Source organism: Osmerus mordax, chromosome 5, assembly GCF_038355195.1.
Source record: "Osmerus mordax isolate fOsmMor3 chromosome 5, fOsmMor3.pri, whole genome shotgun sequence".
Taxonomy (NCBI): Eukaryota; Metazoa; Chordata; class Actinopteri; order Osmeriformes; family Osmeridae; genus Osmerus; species Osmerus mordax.
In genome coordinates, this window is record NC_090054.1 from 12108399 (window position 1) to 12120805 (window position 12407).

Here is a 12407-nt window from a genome sequence, read left to right on the forward strand (position 1 = left end):
TCACACACAGAGCCTTGACGACCATCATCCATCATAAGGCGCCCTCTCACCTCCTGTTCCTCAAGGTGTACCTGCCCTGCTTTCTGCTGTGAGCCAGGCACCGGAAAATACATCTATCACCGCTCAAATCTCTCCCTTACTCCTTACACTGAGCCACCTCCAGTCGTCTTCTCTCTCTGCGTGTGTGTGTGCGCGCATCTGTGGTAGAGATATGGAAAGGGCCGTCCTAATGGCGATCAAGTTGTGTAGTAGGAGGAGATCCAACTGCCAGGAGAGGGTCCATGCTGCCGGGTCGGGTCACTCCTGCTCTCTGCCTGTCTCCCAGGTAGGACTCTCACTGCTGCCTCCGGTGGATAGAGTCACACTGTGATTAGTAACATGGCTTCAGGTCTGAGAGAAACATACCCTCATAGACTGGGGATCTCTCAATCCTCAGTACTCTAAAGTACAGGGGAATGTATACTGGGGATGGATGGATGGATAGATTGATGGCTGGTTGTGTCTATGTTGACTTTTGAACCACTGTAATATTGTTATTGTAGTCTATGTTATAAGTCTTCTTGTTCAGTAAATTGTCTGAATCATGGATTTATTCTACTAGAGTTTTGGAATTATATAGTGTGTCTTTGTGTTGTCTACTTTGGTTTGAGCTAGCTGCATGCTATTGCTTTTGTTGGTATCCTCTGCTCTTTGAGACATCGGTGCTGCAGTGACATGCTGCATCTGGGTGTCGGATTAGCTGAGCTACACAGAAAGGCCAGTCACCACGCAACTGTTCATTTAGCACCGGGCATCTGTCCAAGTGGCTGTGTGTATGTTTGTGTGTGTGTGTTTGTATGTGTGTGTGTGTGTGTGTGTGTGTGTGTGTGTGTGTGTGTGTGTGTGTGTGTGTGTGTGTGTGTGTGTGTGTGTGTGTGTGTGTGTGTGTGTGTGTAACATGAGCACCATAGGCTGGGTCCTGCGAATAGTCCTAAATATGTCATATAGCATAACTCCACACCAGTATTACCTCATAAAACTGCTAAGACAATGATGATTGATGGCTGACTGGTTTTCAGACACAGTTTTTGTTTTTTGTGACATGATTTTCGATTCAGCCTCAAACATTTTAAACAGTGTGTTTCCATATGGAAACAAAATAGGCTACAGTTGATTTCGCAGTTCAGTTGTCATTATTTCTGGTTTTCTTATGAACTTCTTGATTTTCAGTGTATAAGACGTTTTAAGTGACTTCTGTGTTTGTTAGATGGTAGACTACCATCTCCAGTATTGTAAAAGCAATGAAAAAATATTTTGCACAAATGAAAACAATAACCACGATTCATCTGAAATATGATAACCCCCTTGTTGGCCGTGGACATCCGACAGGCCTGAGCAAAGGATCACACAAGAGTGACGAAATTACACCGTGGAAATGTGAATATTCCTCAATTTCTCAGGGGGTATCGGGTGGAAACATCCATCCGTTTGTGCGGAGGTGGCCGAAATGATGAAGAGTAAAAGGGGTATGTGCCAAAGCAGGAGGCGAACTAAGAAAACATCCACCACGGCCCGTGTAATCGAATCTCACGCGCGAGGAAACCGTGAGTAAATTACAAAATAAAACTGTCACGAAAGACTTCTGAAACCAAACGAATAAAGGTTATCGGGTAACAATACCATTACTCCAAACGGCAATCTTGATTGTAGATGACCTGTAATCTCCTTTAAACTTCCTCAGTCGCTTCTTTTTTATTGGCTTGTATAGTCGAGACCTACATTATTAACTGCTTGAATGAAGTAGGTCTCGCTAATGCAATTGCATAAATTGTCACGTGTGGATACGTTGGAAATCTCTGATGGACTGATTCTTCTATCATGCCTTTAAATGTCAGGCTCTGGTTTCAATCAACTGCTGGAGGATATAAAACAACATGGCATATATTCTGTAGGCTTATTTGGTTTGTAGACCTGTCTTATCCTTACATTTGCAGTGCTGTTATTAAGGTATTCCACGGTTTTTCCATTGTGGTCTATTAATTGTGTAAGATATTTCTGGTGAATAATAATAACCATCGAAGCAAGATCGAGCCCCCTTGCTTTATGTTAATGTAGGCTCGACATGACTGCTGTGTAGCTCACACAAGTAGGCTGCATGGGGAAGGTAGCTCTAAATATCACAGGCGGGTCTAGTTGTGTCATCACGCGGTTGAGTTCCCCACCAGAGTATTGGAAGGTGGCTTGTAGGCTGTTTCAAGCTGTTAAGCCGGTGCTTATACACATTATTTAAAAACAATGGGATACAATATGAGGCTACTATTTGACTGTTTTATTAATGTTAGTTTTTCAATGATACTATTAGCCTAATTAAATAACTACTGCAAATATTGATACCACAACGTCTTAAGATCGTTATTGTTATAATTATTATCATTAGTAGTCTAGTAATTACTAGTTACTGTTGGAGCAGGCCTCCAAGATAGCTGACTATACAACTATCATGATGCAAGTATTACAATGTAATCACCATTTCCTTCATGTTCATAATAGTACAAATAACAATAGGGGCCTAAAATGATCATGTAGGCGTAATGATTAGCTGAAATAAACATGTTAGAAAAATGTATTTCGAAATTGTATGTCAGTATTATTATTCCTATTATTATTATTATTATAGCTTAGGCTACAGTGTTCTGAATCAATTGAGCTGCCCTTACAGATCGATGCAAACTAAAATACGCCATGGGTTCGTTAAAACTTGTCATTTTAGTCTATTAGCCAGTTGTTTTGTTTCATTGTTTGTTTGTTTGTTTTTGTTTGTTCGTTTTTTTTGTTCAGTGCAATCAAACTCCGTAGTTCTTTAATATTTCAATGCAATATCAGCATCCTGAACCTCACATATTGGCTACAGAATATCCATGCGTAGGCCTACTTTTTAGCTCGATATAAAGCTCGAACAGCGTGGGGCAGAAGGTGAAACATCTCCCCACGCGCCTGTGCAGACTGGCCCTTGGCGCATGAGTTATAGTACAGAAGGATTTGGCGCGGCTAAAGGGAATGGTGATGCCCTCCTCTGTCTCCCTGTGCCCGAAAGTATTATCAGCTTGATATACTGCCAGGCCTCTCAGTGTCTTTGTAAAAGCGGAGGGCATTTTCACACTCTCACAACACAAGGGTACGCAATCTGTATTCTTGTGCACAGGCCACGTGACGTATAATAAACTAATAACTAAAATAGTATCCTACTATAAAATGTACCAGGACATACCACATTGACACATGAAAATAATTACATTCTTAAACATTAGTATAATTTAAATTAGCGGTCTGTCCATTCGAAAACAATTACGGACGGTGAATTACGCATGGATGGACGTATAGGCTGCATAATACAATTTAGGTATTGTGCTGAAAAAGTTTTTTCTCAAATTAATGTGACACTGAACGAGCGTTAAATATTCTAATTCAACTCCTCCCTCTGGCCATGCCCTCTAATTACTGCTTCTTTGCTCTTGCTGTAGCCTGCACCGCATATAGCCTACTCAAAGTGTGGAAAGAGAGAGAGACAGAGAGAGAGAAAGAGGGAGAGAGAGAGAGAGAGAGAGAGAGAGAGAGAGAGAGAGAGAGAGAGAGAGAGAGAGAGAGAGAGAGAGAGAGAGAGAGAGAGAGAGAGAGAGAGAGAGAGAGAGAGAGAGAGAGAGAGAGAGAGAGAGAGAGAGAGAGAGAGGGAGAGAGGGAGAGCGCGTGTGTGTGACAAAGTAAAAGGGAGAGGGAGACTGAGACTGAGAGAGACAGAAAGAGTGTGTCAGTGGCTGTAATTGATTACCTTCCAGTCTACAAACTTGTTAGTGGTGGTCATTTGCGGCTGCTTTTGGTACATCTCTGTCCGCCGGATGGGTTCGTGTTGTGGCTTGTGCGTCACCCCGGAACAGTGGTTTGGAGAAGTGGGACTGTAACGGGACTAGAAGTCTCCCAGCCCTGCGGCAAAGCGACCAATATGTGGTTGCAGAAGCACCTGTGATTCGTTGGATTTCTGTTTGCTACCACGTTTTTCTGAACTTCTATTCCGTCAACATTTTACGCATTTCTGCTTAATTATATTGTGCAACAATTATAATTTGTGTAATTTGATAAGATATCATGACCTCCAAAGACGACGCCAAGTGCCCTACGGTTATGGAGGACCGGAGGCGCAGTCCGCTGGACCATCTCCCGCCGCCGGCTAACTCTAACAAACCTCTCACGCCGTTTAGTATAGAGGATATCCTGAACAAGCCTTCAATGAAACGAAGTTACTCCATCTGCGGGACAGCACATCTGATTTCCTCCAGTGATAAGCTCCCCTCGTCGGGCCATAGCCTCTCCAACCGGGGCCTCTTCACCCAAACATCCCCACTGTGCGCTCTTGAAGAACTCGCCAGCAAAACCTTCAAGGGTCTTGAAGTCAGTGTACTTCAGGCAGCTGAAGGTAAATATTTTCGATAAAAAAATATTACTCTTTTAAAAAAGAATCTGTGCATTTTTGTGATTTGCATAACTATATTTGGACCTCATTTCGATACCCTATCATCACAATTTCCTATGTAATTTCCTCAGTAAGGTCATAGTAAGCCATAGCTAAAATAAGTCATAGCTATAATTTAATGATACAAAATACACTAAGCACTGCAATGATTTTTTTTAATTAATTCCTTGTGTTTTATTTAATGTTTTATTTTGAGGAGGTTAGACTGCCATTGTCATGATATCAAATTATAATGTTCAGCATTCAGTTGGCTAGAGAAATTATTTGCGTGAATTAACAATTGGCTATTTTCATTGATAGGTAGCCTATCGAAATCTTAGGTCATAGGATATTTGTGTATATAAAATCGGAAGGTTTTATATAAAGCTTTTTTGTTATGTTATGCGACATGCATTTTGTTCAAGTTGAATTGGTCTATTTATAGGAAAACAGCCCTGTATTATGCATTCACCAAAGGCTAATTGTCCATAACAGTCTAAATGTTGTTCCTCTAGGACGAGATGGCATGACAGTATTTGGACAAAGAAATTCTCAAAAGAAGCGCCGAAAATCGCGTACAGCCTTCACCAACCACCAGATTTACGAGTTGGAGAAGCGCTTCCTGTACCAGAAGTACCTGAGTCCGGCTGATCGCGATCAGATAGCTCAGCAACTTGGCCTCACCAATGCGCAGGTCATCACCTGGTTCCAGAACCGGCGCGCCAAGCTCAAGCGAGATCTGGAAGAAATGAAAGCGGATGTTGAGTCGGCTAAAGCAGTGGGAGTAGTCGCGTTCGAGAAAATTGCCAAACTTGCGGAGTTGGAGAAATGCGCAGCTAATGGCGCTTTGGGGCACCCTGGGCCCGAATCGCCGTTATCCCAATCGAACCAAGAGCGCGATACACCGAACAAACTGCAATTGTCCTCCCCCTCGTCCCCATACACAGACCACACGAGTAGTAAAGGTTGTTCCGAGGATGAGGATGAAGAAATTGACGTCGATGACTAAGGATTTCTTTGTCAGACGCATCAATCCGCTCACCAAGACTATATGAAGTGCCAATTAATGCACCAATTTGTAGTATTTTGTGAACTGAACACAGCATGAACTGTCATTATGCAGCAGCTACAAAACATTATAGATATTAGCAGATCACAAAAGCAATATGGGCCTCCTTTTTAATAGTGAATTATTCACACACACACGTGCAAACTCATAAGTCTTACCAATTATTTCATAAATCAGTAGGCCTACAGTGTTCAATGCATGTTTTTATTTGACTTAGTTTTAATTTAAATGGTTGAAATGAAGCTGGTACATAAGTCGGCCGAATATCAATATGGATACAGGTTTGTGTGTCATATATAACCTTTGACCTTTTACATTTTCTAAATTGTTAATCAAAGAAAAATACAATTTCATGGTTGCTTGTAATATCAGTCACATTTTAATATATTTATAATGGTTTGTATAACCTACCTTAAAGTGCCTTTTAAGCCAGAACCCAATGTAGGCAAGCAAGTGTAATATGCTCAAAATGAAAAATAAACTGCGTTTCCCAGTATTGATTTATGCTGATTGATAGCTTTCCTCATGGCACATGGCCTGCTTCTTGAAAATATTTTTTGTTAAATCAGCCTGTTCTGGAAACATAGCTCTATTACATTCAGTAGTGTGTTTTAGGCTTTTAGGCTACAGTATTTACGTTGATGTCAAATATTTTGTGATAGGCTATTTTGCGTTTTGAGTTTTAGTGAACACACTATCTACGTTTTTACATTTTCCACGTTTTCCTTTCTTATTCAGTGGAGTGTCACATTATGACCTCGCGACGTGTGTCACTTTCCTCAAAAGAATAGGCTATGTGAGAAACACCAATCTGGTAGGCCTAAACAGAGCTACTCTAAATCACAAAACCTGGAGTTTCTGGCTAGTTTCTCTAGGCAGTGGGCCCAAAGAACTATGCATTGTTTTTATGCAATTTTTCTGGTCGAAGCGTGAAACCGATGGACAAATGAGCATCTCTCTCCGGTGTGACAGCGACAATGGGACATGGGCGGTCTCCAGCAGTGCGCAATACGGAGACAAGCGTGTCCTGCCACACAGAAAAGGAAACAAACGTTTGGAGGCCATATGGTTTCCGAATTTTCACAATTTGAGTCAATTTGATGGATTGAGTCAACCCTCCTTTTAAACTGTTCGGTCTTTGTTAAGAAGACGGCAACGCATAGGCTACATAGCCCCTCTGCTCGTAAAGGACGTCCTGCAGAAGCCTAGGTATAGGGTTAAGCTATGTTCGTTTATAGCCCATTTGGTCGGAGGCATTTTCTATACCTTTTCTAAGATAGCCTATCCGATATTTTGATTCTTTGTGTTGTGATTTCTGTAACAGGCCTATACTATAACATACGGCTACAATTTAAGGACTTGCCACATCCTTTATAATAGTAAATTGCTATGAATAACATGACTAGGTTCATGCGCATACTATTTTCCGAAAGATAGTCAGGATAACAAAAAAACAAAAATGCAAACGCGATAATGCTTTAATCCTCGAAATTCTGAGGACAATAGTTTGTATTAGCCTGTAACCTAGCCTATAGGCTATTTAAAAATGCAGCTACATGTTCACTTTTTTCAAAACGGTTTGCCTATTTCGTGATAGATGTAGGCCAGTGTATCATCAATCTATGTTTTGGAAAAGGAAAAATGCTAAACACAAAAAATTGCTCACATGCTTTTCAAGCACATCAAAAGATTCGTGATGTCTGGGTTCAAATAGACTATTTGTTACAATTGCCTACACCAAAGCCTATAGGGTATAATCTAGATTAATTGGGATGTAGCCTAGTCTAGGCTAATTTTAGTAGTTCAGTAGTTCACAACGATTTTTCACAAATTAGGTTGAATGAGTATTGCATTTTATTTACCTGCGTGGCTATTAGAAATACATCTTAAGAGTTGTTTCACATGATTTGACAACCTAATTGAGAATGTGGATCAAATGCATCACAGGCCTACTGGTCAAATAATGACTTTCGTAGGCCTAGCTTTATCCAGAACCAATGCGTAGTGTTGGCCTGTATCCTTAAGTGAAGCCTATCCAGTTTGACTTTACAGCTCTGTCGCAGATAAGTGGCTGCTCTCTGTAGTCCCTGCACATTTTGTTTTACATAAATGGTAATTAATCTACAGTCAGGAAGTGTAGCCTATTTAATTTGAGCAAAGACCCCCCAAAATAATTAATTCAATCGTCCGGAAAATGGAAGTTTGATACATTAGTCCCTCATGATATTAGGTCTTTGCGACCTTATATCAGGTCGCAAATACCCCCATCATCACCACCATCACACACACACAAGTCTACATATTTACTTCTCTATCTATCTGTCTATCTATCTATCTATCTTTCTTTCTTCTCTTTCTTCTCTTTCTCTCTCTTCATCGCCCCTATATGAAAAACTAGCCCAGTTATTTTGATATTGGTCGGTTTGAGTTAGGCTAACTGAACTGTAAACATTTAAGCATATTTGAATTTAGTTGTCATAAATGCTGTTAAATCACCACTATCATTATTACACACTATAATTATAATTAGCCAACACTATGTTAGTTTAAGCCTACCTTTATAATGTTTTTATTTGTGAAGTAGGTTAACCTATGTTTTAGCCTATGACTAAAATATGTTATGCAGGTGAAGCCTATAGTAGTAGCCTACAACATTCTCCAGGTCAAATTTTCAACATCTCACCGCTGTAGTGGATGAGTTCACATGAATAATAAGAAAGAAAAATCGACTTTCTCACCCTAGTCTATGATTTGATGTAAAGAATTAGCTGGCTTGTCCTGAGGGGAGAGCTTGATTGATCACTAAATAGGGCGCATTTGAAAGTTTTAGTTATAGCGTTCCTCTTGAGCCCCTTAACACTTCAAACTTCAATTTAACGGGCTATTGAACTAAGCATGTCGCTGACAAAATTGATATATGTATTAATTTAGTTTGAGCCATGATTAATTACGATCAACTGAGAGAATTATAGCAGACTTTATGCCAGGAATTTGAATATTAATCAAATTCTCGTTGATAATTCAAATGTAAAACTGGATTTAGGGGCACTGGGATGCATAACTAGAGAAATATCTCTCTCTCTTTTCCTGCCTCTCCCCCTCTCTCTGACTCGCTCGTTCCCCTCGGGCCTGGCTCACTCTCCCTCGCGCGTTGCTAAGCCGCTTGTCGGGTGTATTAAAATCAGAGATGCAGAACGAGCTCGCGTGGCTATTTGGTGAAAACAGAAATTGCCTGTCCACTTTTATGATATGTTCATGCTGAGCAGGCACATCTTAATGTGGGGTGTCAGAGGACCCAGGATTTAAAGTAAGCACAATGTGAGTTTGTGTGAGTATGTGTTTGTGTGTGTATGTGTGTGAGAGAGGGAGAGAGAAACACACAAAGAGAGGTGATCATTAGATTTTTGTGCTGTTTTGGGCATAGGTTTCTCAGACCATATACAATATATGTGCCTGATGATTGTATGTACTAAATGGCCAAAAGCATGTGGACCCCTACTTATTGAGGTTTTTAAGTTACACCCATAGCTCACAGGTGCATAAATCCAGAACATGGAATGGCATCTCAAAAGCCAAATATTAGCTATACAATGGGTCATACTGAAGAGCTCAGTGACATCAAATATGGCAATGTCATAGGATGCTCAACCATCACTTAGCATCTGTTGCATCATTCATCGCATAATCCCAAATTGCCTCCGGAAACATAAACAGGAAGTGCCTCTGGAGTTTCACAAAATTGGTTTCCAATGCCAAGCAGCTGCACGCAAGCCTCACGTCAACATGCGCAACGTCAAGCGTCGGCCGGAGAGGCATAAAGCACGCCACCAATGAAGAATCAGAATCAGAATGGGATTTATTCGCCATGAAAGTTTGCACAGACAAGGAATTTGCTTTGGCAGGAAGGTGCATACAATAAACATATAGGGACCTAAAATTTAAATATGTGGACTACTTATACTAAGGGTACATAAGCAGTGGGAACGTGTTCTCTGGATTGATGAATAAGGCTTCACTATCTGTCAGTTTGATGGACGAATCTAGGTGTGGCAGATGCAATGAGAATGCTACCTGCCAGAATGCCAAGTACCAACTGTGCCAAGTGTAAATGTAGATGTATGAAGGATAATGGTCTGGGGCTTTCTCGGGGGTTTGGGCAAGGCCCCATGTTTCAGTCATGGGTACTCTTACAATAATGCAGGACACAAAGACGTTCCTGTTCCAGCAGAACTGTGCCCCAATGAGGGTCCGAAAAGACATGGTTCAATGAGGTTGATGTGGAGGGACTCGTGTGTTGACCTCAACCCCATTAAACACCTCTGTAATGGATTGGAATTGCGATTGTGATCCAGGTCTTTGCTGTCCAACATCAGTGCCTGACCTCACAAATGCTCTTTTGGCCACATTTTCACAGACACTCTCCAAAATCTTGTGGACAGACTTTTTTAGAAGAGTGGCAGCTGTCATAGCTGCAAAAAAATGGGAGGGGGGGGCAACTCCATATGAATGCCCATGGTTTTGGAAAGGAATGTCCAACAAGTTCATTTAGATGTGATGGTCATGTGTCCACATACTTTTGTTCCATATCACGTACACTACACCACAATACAACCAAAGACCTACAATACAGAAATTAGGAAAATATACCCAACATACATTAATCAGATATTTAGCGATATTTAGCATACTTGAAATTTGATGTAAAACATGCTAAGCGTAACACAAATTCTTACATACACACATATATACACACACAAGTACACAATCATTCTAAATAGCCCCCAACCTATATTCAGTTGCACATCACAGACTTGTAAAGGTGAGACTGACAGATGCAAGAGCAGAGGTAAAGAGGAATCGCCTACACCCTTACAGCTCACGCTGGGGACCGAAGGCCACAACCCCACAGCTGTTTGGTTCACATCTTACTGCGGGAGTTCAGAAGACACAGATCCAATCTGTCCTGATTAGTCAGTATTCAGGCATCAGTGGATGAGCCAAGGATCTCAAAGCTATTGAGGAATCTTAAACTCTCTTTCCGTTTCAGTTATTTAGATTCTGTCAATTATCTATTTACTATGAAAAATGGAATGTTCACCAATTGTTACACAACACTTCCCAACTATTCCCACTCACATTCTTTGAGCATAGCTTATCTACTGTTCTGAGGCCTGAGAAAATGCTGTTTTTGTGTGTCCTGTAGTTTGTATTGTGGGATTGTCTCTCACACAGGCACATATTCAACATTATTTATACTGTACTTAGCTTTGCAGTTGTCAGATACACAAAGTCATTATATTCCTGAACTAAACTGCCAAATAGCCGTAAGTTATGTGGCCAACTGTAATGCCAATTCACATTGCCGTGCTTATCTTCACAAATGGATGTAAATTATTGAATGAGCATTAATCCTGATTTATGCCCCCATTCACAGTTCATATTCACAGTATTGAGTTCTTCATTTTAAACAAGTCGATTCATGTAGTCAAGAGAATCCCATCCTGTGTCCTCTCAACAGCCCATGTGTGTGTGTGTGTGTGTACGTGTTTGTATGTGTGTGTGTTTGTGTGTTTTAAAGGAGTTAACCGTTAAACTCTACACTGTACATGTACTGTATACTTTCCCCCGTAATCTGGTGTATATTAAACACATGTAGCCTACTGTTGCACAGTTAACTGTGTTTGTGACACAGCTGTCATATTATTCTGGTGATTTCTCTCTGTCACTAGTACTCCTTGTCATCCTTATCTGTATTGAGTGTGTGTGTGTGTGATAGAGTTTTTAATTATTCAAACCAGTTACAACAGATTTATGTGCTTTTAGTGCCACCCTGTGGTCAATAGTATACCCTACACCATTTGAACAGCTCAACACTAGAACAACAGAACACTCATAATACCATTTCATATATAATCTATACATCTACACATCAGTTTAACTCAAACCTTTTATTGTCATTATTTCACTTTAGAAAACGTGTAAAACACACAGTTGTAAAGAGATGAACATGGATGTCGAAGGGATCTGCACGTTTTTATTTATTTATAGACACACATAGACATACAGAGAAATACGTCCACAACCCATTGTACAGTATAAATGATAGCCTTTTCCATGCACACACACACACACACATATATTTATATAAATAGAGTATATATATACATGTATATATATATATATATATATATATATATATATATATATATATATATATAAACACAATTAGAGAAACATAGTCTCAAGCAAGAATGGCAAGCTGCTTCCCACTAGACCCTTGTCTTGTTGAGGACAATGACTGTACACACACATAAAAACAAGCAAACACACACATAAACACAAGAAAACACACACAGACACACATGTGCACACACACACTTAGTGGCAGCTGACAGAAGCCATTTCAGCAGCAGCTTTTACTTATCTCATTGAGTTATGGACCTGTCTGCAGTAATGGCCTGTCAAACCGTTTCTTTCTTTCTTTCTTTCTTTTGTTCTTTCTTTCTTTTTCTCTCTCTCTCCAGAACTTTCCCTTTTTTTCCTTCTTTCTACTCCCCTGTTCTTCTCTTTCTCTTTCCGACACAACAGGGATTTGACAGTAATGTAATTGTTGTCTGTGTTTCTCTGTGGGCTTCTCAGAATTATGGAGCTCTTTTGGATGCAACAGGACAAGTAAAATGTACAGTTTATGTCTTTCTATGTGTCTGATTGCCGTTGTAATTAAAGACACGTTTGAGTATATGTCTCTATGTGTGCATGTGTGTGTCTGTCAGTTTAGTGTTTTGCATTTCAGCTCACCACCACTGGAGGGCAGATTCTCCTCAGAGCCTGGAATCTTATTTCTAACCTAATCCA

The 12407-nt window shown here is 40.3% G+C and overlaps 1 protein-coding gene across 1 annotated transcript; it reads left to right on the top strand.

The window, feature by feature from the left end:
• The first annotated feature begins 4119 nt into the window (after positions 1-4119).
• lbx1a (ladybird homeobox 1a) lies at positions 4120-5492 on the top strand. The gene is made up of 2 exons (XM_067236929.1): positions 4120-4447; positions 4999-5492. Exons 1-2 carry the CDS (start codon positions 4120-4122, stop codon positions 5490-5492), a joined length of 822 nt encoding a protein of 273 aa, XP_067093030.1.
• Positions 5493-12407: the final 6915 nt, after the last annotated feature.

What these genes read in the sequence shown, in the direction of transcription:
- lbx1a (XM_067236929.1), top strand. Translation starts at nt 4,120, where the DNA reads ATGACCTCCAAAGACGACGCCAAGTGCCCTACGGTTATGGAGGACCGG. An exon ending in TGTACTTCAGGCAGCTGAAG is followed by an intron (nt 4,448 to 4,998) that starts GTAAATATTTTC and finishes TTGTTCCTCTAG; the next exon opens with GACGAGATGGCATGACAGTA.